The sequence below is a fragment of the Crinia signifera genome, chromosome 4, assembly GCF_055691185.1.
Source record: "Crinia signifera chromosome 4, ASM5569118v1, whole genome shotgun sequence".
Taxonomy (NCBI): domain Eukaryota; kingdom Metazoa; phylum Chordata; class Amphibia; order Anura; family Myobatrachidae; genus Crinia; species Crinia signifera.
Genome location: NC_139220.1, coordinates 119208972 through 119231172, shown reverse-complemented (window position 1 = coordinate 119231172; position 22201 = coordinate 119208972). Strand labels below are relative to the sequence as shown.

General features: G+C 41.1%; 1 protein-coding gene across 1 annotated transcript in view; it reads right to left on the bottom strand.

The window, feature by feature from the left end:
• The window catches only part of PTPRQ (protein tyrosine phosphatase receptor type Q), a 300600-nt gene that overhangs the window by 70597 nt on the left and 207802 nt on the right, over window positions 1–22201 (bottom strand). Inside the window, exons 45-46 of the mRNA XM_083182313.1 lie at window positions 9630–9953; window positions 5419–5540 (exon numbers count right to left, since the gene is read on the bottom strand). Coding sequence (XP_083038439.1) covers window positions 5419–5540; window positions 9630–9953 — 446 coding nt within the window. The remainder of the gene's footprint in view (window positions 1–5418; window positions 5541–9629; window positions 9954–22201) is intronic.

Sequence of the window (22201 nt, the reverse complement as noted above, 5' to 3'; positions counted from 1 at the left end):
TAAGAAGGATTTTGTCAGAAAGAATGAACTAGAATAAACCCCTAAATAACAATGTGATGACAGCATTTTTCTTATCAGCAGTTGATTTTATTATATAGATTTGTCCATAGTTTTCATGTGTTTTTCCAAATATAGTAATTAAGCTTCACAGTTTTGTCAGTCATTTCATTATAAGGACATAGGGAAAATCAGAGCACTTTATAGGTGAGTAACAACACTGATAAAGAGAATAGAAGGGTATACACAACAAAAATGGTAGAAAAGGAAAAAATGTCTCAGGATTGACCTAATTAATCAATAGAAATATATCAAAGGTATGTATAAAGATTTGTCTATTGGACCATTTCTGCTAACAATGCACAAGAAGTATGAAGGGACAGATGGACAATAAATATAGTAAGGGCTTCTTTACTCTAAACATGGTTGGGCTGTGAAATTCCTTACTACATGAGCTGGTGATGAGAAATCCACCCAAAAAGTCTAAACATTGAATATATGGAATATAGAGGGCTAATGGTTGGGATGCCAGCCGTCAGAATCTTGACAAGGGCTCTGTAAGTATACTTACCCTCTCCTCTTACCAGCCTAACCCTAACCCTCCTTACCAGATGCCTAACCCCTTCTTCGCACATCCTAACCTGGATAATGCCTAACCCTCTCCCCCCTCTTCCAGTCTAACCCTAACCACCATTTTTTAGTGCCTAACCAACCTCCCCTAACCCAACTCTCCTCCCCCAGTGGCTAAAATTATCCCACTCCCCACCACGGTCTAACAGTCTCTGGGATCTGGCACCAATGTTGTGGTCACCAGTTGGGGGATTTCGGCTCAGGGATTTCAACTGCCAGCATCTTGGCCGCCGGTATGCCGAATGCATCCCAAATGGATGCTTTTCTTGAAATGTATTTTTCAAAATTCTATATTTGGTGTCATAAAGAAATATTTGACCTATTTGAGGCAACACTAGTATTTTACTTTCCTCAAATTTTTATTAACAAAATTAGAATTTCTCAATTTAGATCTTTGTATTTTTTATTGATTTTACTTACTATATATTTTAAATGTAATGTAGACATCAGATTCACTTGTGTAATATTATTCAAACATCCGAAAGAGCCATACAATAAATGCAAGTCATTAGTACATAATGGAAAGGACAGGTAAAACTACTTTTGTACAGAGCTGTAGCAGGAAGCCCACAATTGTTTTACATTCATGTCTCATATATGAAAATTACAATAATGTTCATTTAGAGATAATTTACTAAATAACTAACCAGGTTCTTTATCCGTAACATTTATTTCTTACATTTTTGTTTGAATTTTAAAATACTTATCTTGATTAAAAATAATAACCAAATAATATAGGTTTTATTTTATCTGTTACCAACTCTCACATTTCATGTGTCTGCTCTTTTATCTGCTATATTTCCCACTGTTTAGTTTTAATTAGAATCTTTTCTTATCTCAACACTCTCCTCCGCCACATACATGTTTAATGTTATCCTTCTGCTTGCATTGTTGCTTTAGTAGGCATAATAATGATAGGGTAACGGCTTAGAGGAAATAGTAGACAAAGCCTAAGCAATTGAGTTATCTACTAAATCAACAACGTTCTGCAATATGCAATTTACCAAGGCAAATAATATGTTTCAAGCCATTACTGGGCTGTAGTATGTCAAGTGGATAATGAACATAGTTCATGATGATTTCTTTTCTATGAATAAATATACCACATGATATATAGTATCTTTAAAGACATTTTGACAAATCTATTAATAATTTATGAAATATCTCAGTAGATGAACGGATGCAAATAATACATAATATAGCATGCATAAAGAAATCATTAGGTTTAATTAAGAGTGTGGCATTAGTTCTTGTCATATAGTTGTCAGTAAGGTCTATGAGAACCAAATGTGCTTTATTGTTTGCCATGCATATTCTATAGTAAATTAGTCTGGGTATATATTACAAGCTCTGAATTATTCCAACAATATGATTTTAAGTAAATTACTTTCACATATCCCCACACTCCAGTGTTTCTTTTAACTTTCTTCCTTGGAATAAATTTGAGAGTCATTAAACATTCGCGATGCCATTTCCCCTCCTTGCCTTGCTTTTCGCCATACACACTTTCCACTATACAAAATATAAATGCTTACTGAAAAAAGCAACCACGCTCTTTGAGTTGTGCTAAGACAATGAGCATACCTCACTACCAGAACTGAATGAGGAGGGGGGGATCAAAAGGGGGAAATTATCATGGGCCCTACTCTTCCAGGGGAGGGGGGGGGGGGCAATGCTTTAATTACAACTGGAATGTACTGCTACTGTAGCTGAAGAGGAGAAGAGGGAGGTGGAGTCCGAGAGGGCAGGGCTACATGGCATTGTACAGTCAGTGCCAGCAGTGCCAGCAGTACTTAAAATCCCTAAAAATGCCTAATTGTAAATCAACTGAGATTTGTTTGCCCAAGTCACACCCCTCGACGAACTACTACAACCCAAGAGACCCCAAAATGCATAGCTTCTGTCAACACACTATCCTTAAAGAAATCTCCAAACTCTAAGCCAATGCACCTGATGAATGACTGGGCATGAGAGGACTTATATTACCAGCACTCAAACAAATTGGAGCAGATGTATTACACCTGGTGAAGTGATAAAATGGAGATAAAGTGGAAGGTGATAACACACCACCCAAGCAACTCCTAACTGTCATTTTCCAAACACAGCCAATTTGTATGTTCCGTTTTAAAATTTAAAGTGCTCCCGGTCCAGCATCCAGAACCTACTAAGTTTTTTATTCAGTTCAATTATTGCCACAAATATTTGGATTATTGGTTTTACAGTCAGTATCTCTATATGGCAATTTTCCAAATACTGTAGATACACATACGGCAGCAGTCCACTGTTTAAATCTCTGCAATGAGTGATACTGTTTGTAAGCGCGTGGTCAGCGGAGTTGAAAAAGCCCTCTGCTAGGGCGAAACTCGTTAGCGGGATTCCCAGCAAGTGGCATCCCGATATCCGGCACATAAATCTGCATTATTCACTGTCAAATCCAGGTGCACAGGAGAGATTGATATTATCCAACTCAACGCCACTCAGCACAAGGGGAAACTGCAGCACTAACGGAGAACTCCGGCAAGTGGCGACATCAGTGAGAGAGACGCCGGCCACTGCACATCCAACATCAGGCTCGGGCAAAGTGGGTGTGATCAGAAACCAGCCAGATCATCCTCGGTCGGCTCCGCACCCGCCCTTAAACCGGAGGGACACTCCAGCTCTGACCCACAGCAGCACCCCGAGCGCACGGAGGCGCAGGTGAAAGACGCGCTGACCACGCGCTTACAAACAGTTCCACTCATTGCAGAGATTTAAACAGTGGACTGCTGCTGTGTGTGTATCTATTTGGAAAACTGCCATATAGAGATACTGACTGTAAAACCAATAATCCAAATATTTGTGGCAATACTTGAACTGAATACAAAACTTAGTAGGTTCTGGATGCTGGTCAGACGGGCAGCAGGTCCGACCTCTGGCTCAGGTCCAATGAGCATGAAATCGGGCATCAGACCTCAAGGGGAAGTCAAGCGGATCCGATTTGGGACTAGTGCATAAAACAATAATATATACCTATATATTATATTATGGAAAAAGATAATGATGGCTTTTACATGTGTGGTAGTGCTGCCTGTCCTGAGGATAAGGAGAAGGAAGCCCCTGCTACTGGCTGGCTCCCACTACCTGCACAATGGAGGTGACAGGCACCGGGAGCAGTGCATGTACACAAGTGGTGGCTTGACTGCACTTGAACAAACCCAGAGTGTCTGTGGACTGCATGGACTACAGTCAGGGCCGGCGCCACCACTAGGCAGGACTAGGCATTTGCCTAGGGCACCGGCCACTGGAGGGCGGTACTGAGCTGCCAAGGTACCATAGAGAGGTACAAGAAAGCAGCTCATCCCGCCCCGCGTGAATCAACGCTGCCCCCTGCGCTCCCTACTGGGGGGATTTCATCGAGGATGGAGACGCTGCCCCCATGCGAGCCGCCGGCTCCCTGCTGGGTGGATTCAGTGAGAAAGGAGAGGACGATTTGGACTCGTAGCACCCGTAAGCTGCAGCAGCTACAGCAGGTACAGCGCTCCGGGGGGTGCGGGCATCTGCCGCAGTATCGCCCGCACCCCCCCCCCCATGCTGCCTTATTAGTGTCGACCACCAATCTCCCCCCCCCCCGGGGCGGCGCGGGTTTTTTTTGCCTGGGGCGGGCGGGGGGCTTGCACCGGCCCTGGCTACAGCCCATGAAAACAAGCAAGGGCAGAAGATCAGACAGGATGGGACTGATTGCAGCACAGACTGGAAGTCCCAGAGGTAGGAAACACCTCGCAATGGCACTGCCTGTCCTGTGAGTGACTTGCAGGTAGGCCTTGTAATAGGAAGTCATTGCCAATCAGTGTAGCAAGTGCAGTCTGGCAGCCCATAGGTGAAATCCTCTGGACAGCAGAACTTAGACAAACACAGTGATAGTTGCAGTATTCATATTTTTCCACAGACACATGCCGCCCCTTCCATTCACTTGGGCGGAACAGCCATACACTTGACTTGCTAAATGCTTTGTTATTTAAAATAAAAAAAAGATGCAGATAATCCCACATCTACAGAGCATGATGTGGGTGGAGGCAAATACAGATGTCCGTGCACAATGCCATTTGGTATAACATTTTAAATATGTTAAATATACCTTACCATTGAGCAGAGTCATGTATGAGACAAGGAGGGAGTACTGTGCCTGCCTCAGAAAGTTTGTTAAATGAATATGGGAGAATACTTTTTTTAAATAGAAATATTGAATAAACGTTTTGGTGATCTTAAACCATTAGACAGTGTTTTGAAAGCGTCAATTACAGACAAATAATGGATATTCTTTTAAATCGATTAATGGCCTGATTCAGAGAATCCTGGTAAAACTGCAACCAATGGCGGCAGGCTGTGGGTGGCAAATATTGTGGGCACATCGCTATTGCGCAGCCTAGCTGCAAAGCCAGATTCAATCCAGGCATGTTTAAGGTCTGCCTGCGTGGTCCAAACCACTTCCACAAAACACTGCATTGACACCCCCCAATGCTACTTAAACTGCAGCTAAAGTGCTTGTGCACATGCACTGGCGCCGAACTCTGAAAATTGCTGAATAGTGATTTTCGGTCAATAGTGATTTTCGGAGATCTGTGCATTAGTCTGAATTGGGCCCTAAAACCCCTAAAAACAATTATAATTTTGACTAATGGCAAATTCAGAATATAAACAGTTGGAAAGTATGTACAGGTTTTGTCACATTTAAATTATTGCTGCAAAGTCCCAGCTAAGAAATTAATCTAATTGTATTCCACAAAATACATAAAATTAATAGCAGTTCCTTACCGAGGAGATGTTGACTAGATATGAAGTTGGTCCTGTGATTGTAAAAGGTGGATTCCAGCTGATATTAATACTGTGAGGGGATGTGGCAATAACAGTGACATTTTGTGGAGGTCCATCAGCAGCTACAGGGGATAAAAAAAGGGGACTTTTTTTATCTTATTTTGTATTAAACTTTTAGGTTTTTATGCTAAGCTGGGACATTCAGGAACATAACATTGACATATAAACACACATATAAATACACATTATTTAATTTTAGGCAAAATATGTAAATAAGAAAATATTTAGGGATGTTTTTCAGTTGCTATGTCAGTGTACAGTATATTTACCAAGTTCTAAATCACATGTTAATAAATATTTCAGTTTGAAGAATCTGGCCACAATGGCAGTCTAGAGTTACACCATGGGTTCACTAGGATACTAGATAGCAGTGCTCAACAGAGTAAAATCCTCCCCTAAAATATTCTTCACCCTTCCATCCCATGTAACACATCTGATACATATATTTTACACATTCCTCTCATATGTGGCGTCAGGGGTGGAAATTCCCCACACCTTTCTGTAGTAATACATTTTGAAAGTGAATTACTTTCGAGGATCCTCACTTGCAAAGCTGTGCAATAGTACAATACAATGCAATAGTACAATGTTAGTCTGCTAGTGAATTGCAGTACATTGGATTCACACAGTGAGCAGGTTATTGTAAAGAAGGTCTTTTGGGACGAGGACTATAAGAGTCACCATAAACACAATGAAACCCAGCGAAAGACAGACACGGGTGGATCTAGTGTGTTGGTGTATGCTAAAATGTTCTCTTTAAAAAATGGTATTTTAAACATAACTGTTTCTCAATGACATAATTGACACAATTTGTGTTCAAGACAATTTGAATTAAAAATTTTTTAATAATTTTATCTTGATGGTATGTTTAGTACACCAATGCCTGTATATATAAGGCCTAGTAGAACCTGAAAAGCAATCATGATTACTCACATGGCAGTCAATTCATGCATTACAAAGAACACAATCAAGAACATAGCAAATGTTTATATTTTAACTGAAATAGTGTTAATGTGTTAGCCACATATATATTGTTAGAATTAATTCATCTTAGCCTACCAAACAATATGCATTATTTAATGTACATTAGAGCAGTGGTTCCTAAACTTGGTCCTCAAGTACCCCAACAGTTCATGTTTTCCAAGACACCCGGCGGTGACTCCACTTCACCTACCTCGGCCACACAAAAATGTCTTCAACATTTTTCTGCTTTGCTACTTCACTTTTTATCTTCTGACATTCTATTGAAATTCCACAATTTACTGATTCCTCCAAACTACTCTCTTTAGTCTTGGCCTCTCCAAGTGGACTGGCTCTTCTAATTATCAGGAGGGCTACTGTCTTAATCTTGTATTCAGACTATTTCCAGTTTCTCAGTTCACTCACACTCTGTTCCCTCTCTAGGGTGTGTATGCACAATAATGATATTATTAAAATGTTATCGTGTATATCGGCTAATGTGTATGTACTATATAGTTAACAATGTCTGCTTCCTCTGCCATTGAGTGACCCCCACACCTGGGACGCTGGAAAAGTGGGCAATCCCTGCAGTCTCTCACAAGGGGACCCCCTATCAGCTGTACAATGCCTGTAATATCTGCATTGCGCTTCGCCAAACTGGATGACTCTTCCAGAGATGGCAGCCAAAAAGTGGGCCATCCTGGCCTTGGTCAACATTCCTGTGTGACCTTTAACCTTTGCAATATGGCTGGACCATTATACAATAGGTAGCACACATCCTTGTGTATCATTGCATATTTCCCTATAAAGAATATGCTGCAGTATATAAGAAGCTGCTAATAAGCAGAAATAAAATAATAAACATTTTGTCACTATAACAGAAGTCCTGAGTGTAGAAAAGGATGCATACATCCATTTTGTTGATAGATAGAAAGACAGACAGACAGATATATATATATATACAAAATGGCAATGGATAGCACAGCGCTATTTTACATCCTTAAAGCATTGTTCTACATGATAAAGAGTCAATTGTTAATGTTGTCTTTGTCCTAACTGCAGTTCATATTCCCCCCCTTCAGGATTTCCCAATAGTTTATTTGTTTTGGAGTTTACTATATATTCTATTCTTATAGCAAAGTTGTGCTGCTTTCCAAGGAAAGTTTGAGCTTCAGTCACTTTGACAATTCCAGCTTGTTTGCAGTTTGAATAACATGTAAACCTACATTTATCTCCTAATTTTCTCATTAAACTACACAATAAAATAGCAGAGTGACCAGTGGTAGATTTCACCTATAGGTGCAAGACTGCAGCTCCACCAGTAAAATCCACCACCCCAGCTCATGTCAGTGAGACTGAACTGGCTCACTGTGACTGGCAGTGATTTCCTATTGACAGGTAATCCAATTGGGACTGCCAGTTCAGGGTACGATCAGTAGATAGCTGGCTACCTGTAGGAAGCCACTCCCTGCCTTACCATCAGCCTTAGCCAGCTTGTATGAACTGCAGCCAATGCAGTCCATCGAAGCCAGGGGTTTGCGCATACAGCACTTTGATATCCAGGAAACTTGTATTGCAATTCTTATGTAGAACTGATGTAAAATAATCTCAGTTCTTCACTTAACTGTAGTAAATGTACAACTGTAATACTTTCTAATGCTGCAAATTAATGATTCTGATTATAAATGTTTCCAAACTATGGAAAAAAAAATTCTAAGCACTGTAAATTATATTACATTAAACCTGCTGGAAATCTAATTTATTACTTTTTCTTTTATGCTAAAATGGTTAGACAAACATTGGCATAACTCTTATAAATCACAGCAATTTGCTGACTGTAGATGAAACATCTCTTCTATCATAATCCAATCACTTCCGATCAGAAATAATTTTGTCCTGGTTTCCACAATAATGCATTTACTGTAACTAACAAGCATCATTTCCTGATTAACATGCTTCTATCCTTGCACAGGAATTTGGGTCTTATAGAGGTCAGGGTCATCTCTGTAACTCATCTGTGTCCTGATACTACCATAGCTGTAAAGTGTACTCGCTGTGTAGGGAATCTGGGGAACCAATCATTTGGGCTTAAAACTTGACATGGGACACAGGAAGTCAAGCGGAATAAAACTCACAGTATAATTACATAATGCAGTGATCTAGTTATTTCCAGTGTATAGGAATGTCTTATTATCTCACATTCAAAAATATAATGTATTAGTTTGCAGGGGAGTTGTATAACTCACAGACATTTTCTAGGTGGACAGCCATTAGGTCAACAACAAAAGGTTGACATTGACAAAAGATTGACCTAAGCAAAGGATCAACGTGGAATAGGTTGACACATGAAAAGGCCAACATGAGTTTTTAACTTTTTTTGGGTGTCAATATCATGTTGACCTCCAATTAGTACTCTTCTACCGAAAACCTTGGCAAACTCTACCGTTCCCAATTGGAGCCCACGTGTTACGTAAAGTAACTTGTGTAATCCTTTTGCATGTTGGCTTATTGGTGTCGACCAATTGACCCTCTACCTAGACATTGTCTGCCAGCCATCAGGATACTAGTTTGCGGATTAGTGAATCATTATAAGTTAACCAAACATGAGTGTGAATATAAGATAATGTAAAGTGATATTATTTCAACTTAAATCCAATAAGACATACTCTATATTTCAGATTTCCAGCTAAATATGCAATAGCATAGAAATCTTGTTGGATAAGAATAATAAATGCCATCCCATCTTAGTAAAGGCAGGTATCACTGAGTTCACCCCAACAATGATATTTAGGAGAGACTCTAATTTTTTTAAATGAAGGTCTCCATTTAACAATGATACACAACCCCTTAAGCACTCGCTAAAGGGGTTACTCCCTCCTTCAGTACTTTACTAACAGCTCTAAGCTTAGCTTTCTGCTGATTGCTCCTGTACCACGTACCCCGTCTATTGCCGACAATGGGGTTCCGGCAGCAGCCTTTCTGGCTTACTGCAATACTAAAAAAATCTGCTGATAGTAATAAGTACCATTGTTAAATGGGGTCCAAAGAAATGTATAAACATTGGTATCAGTTACTAATGTAGGCTTGTCACGATATTGACAATATATTGTGTCTTCATGGATAAAGTATTTTTGTTAGTGATTAGTAAAAAGTTAAGTTACAAATGTGCTTATAAGGAAACTCTCACTTACGACCAGATAACGTCTGTATATTAATCCATGGTGAAGAAGCACCATATCCAGCGCTTGTACTGGCACTAACTTTAAATCTATACCATCTGAATTTTTTCAAGCCGTATATTGTCTTCTCAACAGAGTTATCACCATACGAGCAGAAGTCCTGGCTGGTCTCAGTACATTCACCATGGTTCCGGTCATTACACTCATTAGAAAGAAGCTGAACTGTGATTTTGTAGTTCTTTAGATAGCCATTTGTATGGTCTGGTCTATTCCACTGCAATGTGACACTCGTTGAGTCAACATTTATAAAAGTAACATGACGTGGAAAACTGGGAACTAAAAAGGAAAATACAATAAAATATTTTCTGTAGTGTATAAACATGTACATTTGTGGCTACATAATCCATCGTAGGCTCCTATACAGAAATAATATTACAATTATTACTTGTATACACCAAGAATAATATATAACTGACACCAAATGGTGATCCATTGGTCAACCAATAAATATAAAGGGTGAGGCAAAGGGTGGTCCTTTTGAATGTGTAATATAGATCATGTGATCCCAGCAAGTGCTGCCAAAGGCTGTCCAATCTGACAGATCCTACATGCAGCACTTGCAATCTAGGGTCTCCGATCCGATGTGTACGGGGCCACGCATCGGATCTAAAATCACATGCAATTTGCCAGACTTCACTGCCTGATGCATCAGAATCAGGTGAAATTGGGCATAAGTCCATATTTACAAAAAAGTCATGGTAAATGCAATTTAACATTTTAGTATATAAACTAAAGTGCATTTTCAATAGATTTTTAATATGCTGTAGACTGACGCGTTTCTCTGGGTAGCTCCCAGCTTTTTTGAAACTCCATCCAAAGAAGGATCAGTGGGGTGCTTTTTTGTGAATTGATATTCATCAATTAATACATTGTTAAAAATGTATTGTGTTATTTCCTTCCTCAAATTATTTTCCTTTTTATCTTCAACAAGTGGCCCACTGAGCTGGACTGAGTGACCCCCTGCCTGCCCTCCATGCCCAGGATATATATATTTTTAAAGTATGTGGGCATGTGCTTTCTGACAGTCTGTGCTTTCTGACACCGTGTCGCCAGGCCTGCCCCCGCCCTTTCACTGCTGTTATGGCAGGTCACAGAGCTGCAGCCGCCACTGGAAGCCTGGACAGTACTGCTTGTAGGCAGGTTCTGTAAGGGGAGCTGTGCTGACTATCTTTGGGGGGTGGGGTGTTATGTGCTAAGTATGGTGGGGCTGTGCTGTCTATCAATTGTTGGGTGGGGCGTTATGTGCTGAATATGGGGGGCTTTGCTGACTATCTATGAGGGGACTGTGCTGTTTATGGTGGGCTGTGCCAGCTATCTATGTGGGGACTGTGCTGTATATCTATGAGGGGCTGTGATGTCTATATATGGCTTTGTGGACATTATGGGGGAGCTGGGATGTCTATGGGGGGCTGTGATGTATATCTAGGAAGGGCTGTGCTTACGTTGTGGGGGAGTTGTGATATTGTGATATCTATGGGGGGCTGTTCTGTCCATCTATGAAGGGTTGTGCTTTATAGGGGGCTGTCCTGTCTACCTAGGAAGGGCTGTGCTGATGTTATGGGGGAGCTGTAATGTCTATGGGGGCTGTGTGATCTATCTATGAAGGGCTGTGCTTTATGGGGGCTGTGATATCTATGGGGGTTGTACTGTCTACCTATGAAGGGCTGTACTGACTTTATGGGGCTTTTATTAAACCCGAGTGCCGCCGTATACTGCAATATATATATATATATATATATATATATATATATATATATATATATATACACACTAAACATCGGCACTCACCTTTCCTAGTTTTGGGGTGCCCTATGGCTTGTGACCACATTGTTTAAACAGACATTGTAGGGGCTCTGCACACACTATATTAACTTATAATAAATAGTGGAGATTTGGTTCATGAATTGATCAATGCATTTAAGCCTGCAGCCCCCTTCACGGGACCCCACTTTTCTGCAGGTCCTAACACTATCGCTGAAAATGGCTATAATACACATAGCTATCACATCAATGTTTGATTCCTGGCATGCTATCTGGTCTAAAGCTCACAGCAGACTGTTTTATAGGTGAGCAGTTACCAACACACCTGTCACTAATCATCTAGGGAAATGGTTAACATAAGCTATGGAGTCTTAGTTAAAACAGGGTGCATGAGAGAATGTGACCACAAAAAGACTAATTAAAAAAATTAATCTAATAAACAATATATACACTATATATATCATGATACTACTAGTGCAGGGCTGGGCAACACCGGCCCTCCAGATGTTGATGAACTACACATCCCAGCATGCCTTGCATCAGTTCCAGCATGGCCACAATGCAAAACTAATGCAAAGCATCCTGGGATGTGTAGTTCATTAACATCTGGAGGGCCGGTGTTGCCCAGCCCAGTACTAGTGTGTCCCTGTACCGTGAAATAGTGTCTAAGGTGGAATGCTGGAGACCTCCAAGACCCATTTGTGCCTTATCCGGATTCGGGTAGGGTCTGTCTAACACAGTTGGTACAGGCAGGATTTTGGGTCACACTCACTGCACAAGGAGTGGGTAATGTGACTGGTTGGTTTGCAGACTTTTTCAACATGCTTTGGACTTCAACATTTTCTATAATCTTAACAGTGCCAGACTAATTTTTGAAGGGTGGACCTTAAGGTCTTTTATTATTACAGCTTGGGCTATTACATCCTGAGACATGAAGGTAAAAGTCATAATCACACAACCGGTTTTGGCAATTGAAAGTTTGCAGCCTGTTACATTTTCCCCTAGATATTCAGGCTATGAGTTCCTATAATTGTAGAGACGCTGATAGTGGAAGTGGATGTTGATGTGTTCCTGGATAAAGGCAGGTGAGCAACAAAATGGGTGTGCAATAGTGTGGAGCCATTCCTGTTATGGAGGGAGTATAGAAAGGGTGGAGTAACAGCAGTTTGATTCTGCAGGCACCCACTAATCTGACACAATTAAATGCTGCTCATTTAGGTATACTGCATATATTTTAATATTTCTGTACAATTTGTTTGTCTGTGAAGATTTGTTAGTAATGCACGCCAGTATAGTATTTACCTCTAATAATTATTAGTTTGTATTTCCAAAACTAACATCCTAATTCTCTGTGAAACTAGAAAAAGCTGACACATACTTACGTGCATATTTACACACATACATCATGAGTATTAGATCACCAGCCTGTGGTTTTGGCAGTTAATTGCACAAAGATTTCCATGTATTTATGCTATCTTGCACTGCCCCATAACAGCTGCATTTTAGCCTGTAACAACTAGCAATATGAGTTATGTTGGAGAAAAGTAGCCACTTCTCTGATAATCTTGCAGTAGATGTACTGTATAATACACACTATGCATATAATTGCTTCATATTCTTTTCATAAAATAATAATGTAAGCAGCACGTAGCACAATACTAAACTAACCATATGTACTATTGGGTTTGCCAGCAGCCGGGAACCCGGTAGTCACAATCCCAACAGAAGTGCTGTATCTGGCCACCAAAATGCAGAGGGGGGAGCAGAAAGGCTCCTTGTGGGCATGGTGGCTCGCTTTGCTTGCCACAAAGGAGCGATGGGGGGCCTGGGAGAAAAGACCCTGTGCACCAGGATTCCAGGTGGCAGTAATGTCAACAGTCAGGATTTTGGCAACGGGATTGTGACCGCTGGGTTGTGGACTGTCAGCATATCAACTACATACTATACTATTTATCAGAGAGTATGACACCTGGGACAATATGAGTCTTGAATTTCATGGGATCATTTATTTCTTAATTTATCATCATTCTGTGGCAATAACTGTAATTAAGGACCTTATTCTGGTTCACACACAGTGCTGCGTGTCATTTTAATGCCACCACACCACCACCACCCCCCCCCCCCCCCCCCACGGCTGTAAATGGAAGTTTTGCATAAACATCCATTCACAGCATTGGGTGCGGGGACCAAATCATTCGATGGTCACCAACCATCTAATCATTTGGTATATAAACGCAAAAAGAAGACACTGTCAGGTGCTTTAGTTTTGCATGCACCCTTTTCGGGAAAAGGGCGGGCAACTGACATCTGGTGAGGTCAGCTGCCCACCCTCGGTAAATGCTGAATTTCCATGGGAATGCCCAGTGTGTTCATGGGAACACCATGAGCACATCCACCCGCACCTGCCCTCCACCCGCACTGGAGGGTGCCACCGTCATTGAAAAAGTAGTTCACCATGCCCGCTCACACCCGTCATCTGTCAATGTTTTCTTAATGCACATGCATCTGAGATGCAATGGGGAGTGGTTGGATAAAAGCATTAGTGTTATGGCCGTTCAGGCAGCGTTTTCTGGGCATCCATATATCACTTGCTACTGGAGAGCTCTCTGGATCCAAGGAGAGCAGTTCAGCCGGCACAACTTCAGACACACTTATAAAAAATATTCAATCTATCATCTTGACCTGCACTCGCATGGGCATTCGATGTAGTACTGAATTTTCAAAGAAAGATATTGGGCCGGATGTATTCCAATGCAAGTCCATCGACAATGCAGGATGAATGGTATCGCCTTGTAAATGATTACCCCTTTAAAAAAACCTCCAAATCTGACAGGCATACATCCCGCACAGCCGCCAGTCTCACACCGCATACATCCTGCCTATGGAGTGCATTTCTTATGAACCTGAGAGGGCATAAAAGTGACAGTGAAATAAATAAAGCATGCAGTGCTCCTTGACCCAAACGCTCAAGCAAAAGTTCCAGAATGTAGTAGAAACTTTAACAGGTCCCATGGAAGGTAAACAGACCAAAAGAAAAATAATACCAAGTGCCACATTATTAGCAGAAAATGAGCTGATATGAAGATACCAAAATGCCAGACTTCAAAGCTTTGGAAAGGGTTTTCAGAGACCACTTTCACCTGACCAGTAGTGACCTTCCACAATACCCTCTTCTAGTTTGATAAACTGTATGCTGAAACAGGCAGATTTAAGACGAATACACTATTGAGTTACAGATACAAACAGGATTACTGTTGCTTTAGCATGGAGAATTGGATTTCCATTCTTTGAGAATGACCAAAAAAAGCCTCATCACAGCTTCCAGGCACAGCTGGTATTAATTTGAACACGTCGTTCCATGTATCCTATACTTACAGCACAGCTTGTTTTCATTTACTAGATAGGAATCCACCAAGATGAAGTGATCAATGTCTGCTCCAGAAGCACATATCCCCAAAATATTTCATATATGTTTTATATTTATCTCCTCTATACTAAACCCAATGTCAAGTTAATCATAGATATAAACATCTTTCTTTGCAAATGCCAAATATGCAGCACACATGTAAGGCAGTCCCTATTAGTAGCTGCATTTAGAAAGGAACGCTAAACAATACTAAAAACATATAATTAATGCAGATACAATTTACTTGTTAAAATATTAATTACCCAAATATATTGTATTGGTAGGTATACCTTCAATATTCCACACATAAAAATATGAATGAAAACTTACTAAATATTCTACTGTGCAGAATACATATTGGAAAACCAACATCACAACTGAACGTCACTAAAAATGTGTGTAGACTTTTTTGCTATTTATAGTTTTTTTGCCATCGGAAATTAGTGAGTACATCGCTGATTTGTCTTAGTCCCAGGTCAGGTCCCCCAAAAATAAATAACATGGGTCCAGTGACCTGGGAATCCAACCCGGGTAGCTTGCAGGGCTAGACACGTCAAGGATGAGTTAAGAGGCAGTGTGAACAGGTACAGTAACCCGGGTCCCATTCACAGCATACCGAGAACTGAATCCCCGGCGCTTAGAGATGATCTCCAAGTGGCAACAGAACACCTCCATCTGCACCTATGTGCACTGAATGATGCACACAAGATGCACTGTGCAGAAACAATAGGCATGTTATTTCAGATTTTTCAGATCAACTACAGAGTTCAAAATATTATTTGAGCAATTATATTTCTGACTGATTTGATTAGAATGCTTTTAGATTACCCTTTAGAGCTTTGTATCACTGAGTGTGGGGGTTATTCACATAGAAGAGTGCATTTGCAATCTGTTCGATTATCGAATGATTGCGCAAGCATAAGGATCATACACATTTCTCCGCCTCTGTGGGTTTACAGCGGCTTCCTCAGATCTGTGGTAATTAAATACCTTTAAAAAGCCTCCATACAGCTAAAAAGATTATATCAAGCCATTTATATGTGATTGGCTATCAATAGCCATTTTCCATTTGGGCTAATTAAGTAATCTGTGGTAAACTGAATACGTGGTAATTAAATACCTTTAAAAAACCTCCATACAGTTAAAAGGATTATATCAAGCCATTCATATTGCCATTACCAGCTAATTATATAATGTATAATTCATTTATTTCTTATTATTGTCTGTATATTTATGTTTTGTTTTATAAGAATGTATTTTTTACTATGTATTATTAAAAGGGAAATATCCCAAAAGAAATAGACTGTTGTAAATTGTTTGATTGAGCAACACTTCATTCATATGGTGGAGTGATTCATTATAATACAGGTACAACCCCGATTTTCCGGAACCGATGACCCGGAACCTCTTTTAATCCAGACACATCGGGTGCCAGGGGGAAGGAAGGATTTAATGTGTTTTAACTGTAGAATAATTTGTGGGAGGGCTTAGGACGGCAGCAGAAGCAGCAGAAGGGCTTAGAAGGGAAGTGGGAGTGTATTGGAGTGTGGAAGAGCATAGTCACGCTGCGGGGTGGGGCGGCGCCGAGCTGATGAGGTGAGCCTGAGATGCGCTGCGGATGCTTGTAAGCATGATACAAGCTGCCGGGGGTTGGGGAGGGAGGAATCAAGCTGTGTGGGGTTCATGCTGCGGGGGTCTCCCTGCATTCAGGGTACACCACTGAAAATCCAGCAAAATCTGTAATCCGGCTCAGTGCTGGAACCGATGATGCCGGAAAATCGGTGTTGTACCTGTATTGGTATTTCAGGCTAAAAGAGGTTTACAGTTGCCTCATAAAGTGAAGCTGCAGCACAATCACTTCATGTCATATACATCTTTTAAAAGGAAAATACCGTTTATGAGAAAAGTCTGTTGCCATCAGATCCAGACCAGCGCTTAGGTCAGTGGCGGAACTACCGTGGGTGCAGAGGGTGCAGCTGCTATGGGGCCCGGCGGCTGGGGGGGCCCGGGCCCCATGGACAGCAAGAAAGCACCCCCTGCACCGTGACCGCCAATAAGAAGGGCTTGGGCTGGCTGTCTATGCAGTGAATCAGTCACTGCAGTATGCTGGGCTGGCCAGAGGAGAAGCCTGGCGGGGGAGGATGCCGCCGACGTGCACTGACCCGCGAGATTGTACAGTAGCGTCATCATCCTTCTCGCGGGTCTGCAGCAGCAGCAGCTCCTGCTGCTGGTATTAGTGAGCCCCAGGCCCGGCCACTTTTCTGCCTTGTGGGAGAGAGTCCGTGCACGCTATGCTGCTGCTGATGGTGTGTGGTGGTGTGCTGTGGAGAGCAGGCATCGTGAGTACTCGGTGGGTGCAGAGGGTACACACCATGTACACAGCGGCACATTTACTGGGTATCGGGGTGGGGGTGGGTAATTAAAAGGTACACAGCGGCACCTGGAAGTAATGGGGGTAAAATAGCAGTAATGGGGGTAAAGTGGCAGAGCCCAAACTCTCACTCGACCTGTCTCTCTGCCCCTAGTCTTAGTCCTCTCCTCTCTTCCTCCCTCTCTCTTTTCTCCATCTCCTCTCTCTCTCTCTGGAAGTCTTCAACCCCTCTCCCTTACCTGTGCTCTCTCTCTCTAACCCTGTCTCATCCCGACACCCTCTCTGTCAGTCTTTCTCCCCAACTCTACCTGGCACTGTTTCTCTCCCGACACACTCTCTCGCTCTTCTGGCGCCCCTCCCCCCATTGGCCCTACAATGCCCATTGGGGGGGGGGGCCCGTCCAAGATCTTGTTATGGGGCCCACATCGTTCTAGTTACGCCTCTGGCTTAGGTTATTGTTTGTTTGTGTGAGGTCTGAATCATTCATTTCAATCTGATTTTATTTCAAAATGAAAATTCTTTAGAAGCACGTTAATTACAAAATATTACTTTTTAGGGACAGCAAATTCAGTAATGACACCTACAGATAATAAGTATTAGAATGACTAAATGCTAAAGCGAAAAATTTGATCTTGGAAATCGTCTTTTAATGGAACCTTGTCTTACACTTGACCAATTTGGCAGCTGGTTGCAAATTGCAGATTGCTTTGACCATTCCTTCCCAGTTCACTTAATAATCCCAAGCATACGGCAGCTATAATGTAAAGGTCACGCACGCAGCAATGTCTCTAATGTTATTATGTAACTTTTCTGCCGTCAGACCAGTATTACAACACATGTTTGACAGCTACTGTAGGTTACACTCATCAATAATATGATGCTGCTAGTTTCAATAATCAGATATTACCATGTGGCAAAGAGTACACGACTCACATCAGAAACATTTTCTGTGATTTCAGGATTATGAAATTCCCCTTTTTCTAGTTACATTTTATCTCTGGTCATTTGCTAACTTCAGTAACACCTGCAGCCATGTAGACAAAAATTATCATAAACCCACAAATACTAATTCCTGGAAATCATAAGAACGAAGGTCCAGTAATCAATGCAGAAGTATGAAAATCACAAACAGCCAATTAGCTCACTTACGCACATGCCCAGTGGCTACAGCGCGAGTGTCATAATGAGATCGCATCCCAGAAGGATGCAACTGCAGTTTGATTTAGGGGGACACAGGCGTGTATGGACTGTTTTCAACCCTAGTCGCAATAATTCCAGCGATTTCTGCAATGCAGGCCTTTTTATGGTGGCCAGCCCTGCCCTGTGCTGGGCGGCCCCTAGAATGCAATAGTATGCAGTCGCAGTTTTGCTATTTTTTGCAATACTACAACTGCTGCTGAATCAGCCCCACATCTTCTGTAGATAATACTAAAATACCATCCTATGTCCCAGGTCCGGTGGAACTCCAATAATATGCACATAAATACCAGGAATACATTATAATACCTTAAATTCTTGATTAATCATATTCCTGATTAAATTGTTTCATAAATAAAGTATATGAAACGCTGGAATAAATTCCTTATATTGACCAGTTTTGCAGATTTCAGTGAATGCCGCCTGAAGAAGGGAATTAAATCCAGAAAGCTTGCACACATGGTACCTTCATGATTGTTATTTGATAATCCCTCTGGGTGCTGCCAACTGGAACTGTCTGTATGCTTTTTAATGGCTTGGCACCGCACTATGGCTTGGCACCGCACTAGCTGTATTCCCAGAATGGGATAGAGGAGGGTGCCGGCCTAATGGAAATTTTGTGTGTGTGTGTGTGTGTGTGTGATATACAAAATCTTGGGTGCGGCCTGGCACAAAACCTTTGTCACTGGCCTTGACAAAGGGGTTTCATAACTTTAAACTTTGGCCCTATGTTTGTGACCACCATTTGAATACAACTTATTTCAAGACTCTGAGCGCCACTATTTCCACACACACACATACACACACACACACACACACACACACACACAGTGACGTGCAATGACATTGTCGTGCACTCTTAATATTATTTCTGAAAAGTTACTTTTCTTATAGTAGGTCATTAAAAATGTGTTCATACCTTGTAAATATTAAAGGACTAGTTACACCTTATCAGAACTACCTTATTTTATCAAAGATCATTTTGTTTTTAATTTAATTCTCTAATAAACATTTGTAATATTGGTATTTTCAGGAGCATCACTGAGCCCTGTGATACCCGGAGCACATTCAGTTCTTCCTACATCCAATGAAGGCATGCTGGTAAATATGGACGTAGCCAACTGAACCTCTTCATGGGTGTGTTGGTGTGTGTCATGGGCATGTAGCCAGATTCACTCCTTCTTCTAAGTTGTGTGTAGATCTACTGTGTGATTATGCCATTTGATTGCATAAAGTGTTATTATTTTGAGTATTTTATGCAGCACATAAACACTACAATTCGCACTTGCTTATTAATTATTATGAACAAACTTCTGGACCATTTGGCTATTATAAGAATAATAACCTTCAGCCATTTTACTGATTGACATAGGTATAAATATGAAAAACTTTGTTTTATGTAAAGTTTGATGGGATTTGCTTTCAAATTAGAGATGTGCGGATTTGGTTTTACTCGGATTTACTCGGTTCTCAAATTGGGATCGTATTGGCTATCCAAAACATGTGACAGTCGATAGCCAATATGATCCAGATTTGAGAACCGAGTAAATCTAAAACCGTACCGCACATCTCTAATTTAAATCGCAAGCACAAAATACTTCCTTAGTAATGGTTCATATGCAGGGTTGGACTGGCCCCCATTGGGTCTTACTAGCTGCAGGCCCAGCTTCTCCTCTAAAGATCACATAGATCAGGCATGTCCAACCTGCGGCCCTCCAGATGTGCTAAAACTACACACCCCAGCATGCCTTGCCACAATTTTTCTATAAGGGGATGCTAGAATGATGGCAATGCATGCTGGGATGTGTAGTTTCAGCACATCTGGAGGGCTGCAGGTTGGACATGCCTGACATAGATTATACATATTACAGTTTACTGCACAGGACTATAGTCTATTTTCTGCAAGGAATTGCTGTTATTAATATGGTACATGATAATTCACGCATTAGCAGTAATTTCTATAGAAATGTATCAAGGGGTACAGCCTATGCACTCTCTAGTACTTAGCCAAACTAATGTAGTGGCTGCCCTTTTTCCTTTTTGGAGACTTCCCACACCCCTAAACGTGGCACCTTCCATGGCATTCATTAATTTATGATACCCGAGGATCACATATCTGTTGTTTTAACACCGTCGTTTGCATAGTAACATGTAAAAGGTTGAACTTACTTGTGCTGCCAATATAAGAAACTATTATTTTGCACCCCCCCCCCCCCCCCCCCATCCATCTCTCTCTTGTCTCTTCCATCTCCCTTTGGTCATAGTAGCAGTAGAGTACTGTTCCCGATTCGGGTAAATAAGGGTTTGCCTTTGTTGGGAAGGCAGAAATTACTACATTTACAAATGTAAAGTATATTTCCCACTGTATGAAGCAAAAGCTGTACAATTGTTGCAAAGTAAACATCACCATTATGTATATGTTCACATGTGATGATGTGTACTGTATGTCATTTATATTAATTTTAATTTGTATTTTAAAAACATGGCTCGTAGTTTTAGGTAAAAAATACAAGTAATATTAGTGTGGTATGTTAAGGCCAGACACTGTGTAGTGAGACAGTGAAGCTAATTTGATTTCACCTTATGTCAAAAATAAATGTACTGTCAATGAGTCAGTGCTGGCTTTGTAACCATGACTAATACCAGAGGACCATTAATAAGAAACTGACAACAGCTATAAAACTGTTTCCAACTCGAATGAGAATCGCCGATCTACAATGAACAGAAAACTATATACAGTTACATATATACAGTATACTGTATATATGTAATGTATATCAGCATAAGAATTCAGAGGATTTAAATAAATAGAAACTTGGATTAATCTTACATGTATTTTCTTGTTTTGTAATGGAAACATTGGTTGATTGCTCATTGGACATTATTGATCAAGAGCAAAAGCTTTTCTTCCCTGCTTGTAGCATTGCACACCTATCCTCCTGTGATTTGTAAAGCTATACTGAATTTGTGAGAAGTGCAATGTTATAATAGATGGAAAGCCAGCATTGGACAGATAAGGGTTGGACCATGTTGACCACAGGAAAATCACAATGATGCATCTAATTCTTGGTATGAATGCTACGGTATCATTTTGTAATTCAATTATTACAATTACCATTAAGGATTGGAATTTGTGTATATTTGGGGAAAATCTAATTTTTTTCCACTTATCTAGATATATTAGTATACACTTAATAGGGTTGATTCAGTTTCATGTGACTCTCATGTGCGTACTTGCAATACCAATGTGACTCGCAGAGTTTTGTTTGCAGCTCCATAGTTGTGGGGCCGTTGGCAGCATCAGCAACTTGCCCCCCCAGCATGTAATTAAATTGGACCCAATTTGTAAAGTAGCTCAATGTCTCCTTACTTTATTATCACGAGTTACATAAGACACACTAAGATCCGAAAGTGCAGTTCAAGTTAATAAAGGGTGTAGTCCACACATGATAACAGGGATAACTGGTAGGTGTTGATTCACTGGCTCTTATTCTGATTGAGTCGGACGGCTGCGTGTTCGGTCGGACGGCCGATGTATTGTGTTTGTGCAAGGCATTGAGGCAGTGAGGCATTTCTGCGAATGTGCAAATGCCTCACACGTCCGAACACAGCGTGAATTCCGTGCAGAAATTGATCGGTCGAAACTATCCGAGCAGGGGGTGGAGAGGGGCATGAAGGGCTGTTTGGGCTCATTACGATATGCGCACTCCCCACGTTTCATGGGCGTTCCCTTGAAATTGCTGGGCGTACGTATGGTAATTCAGCCGTGACACACATGTGGGGGGCGGA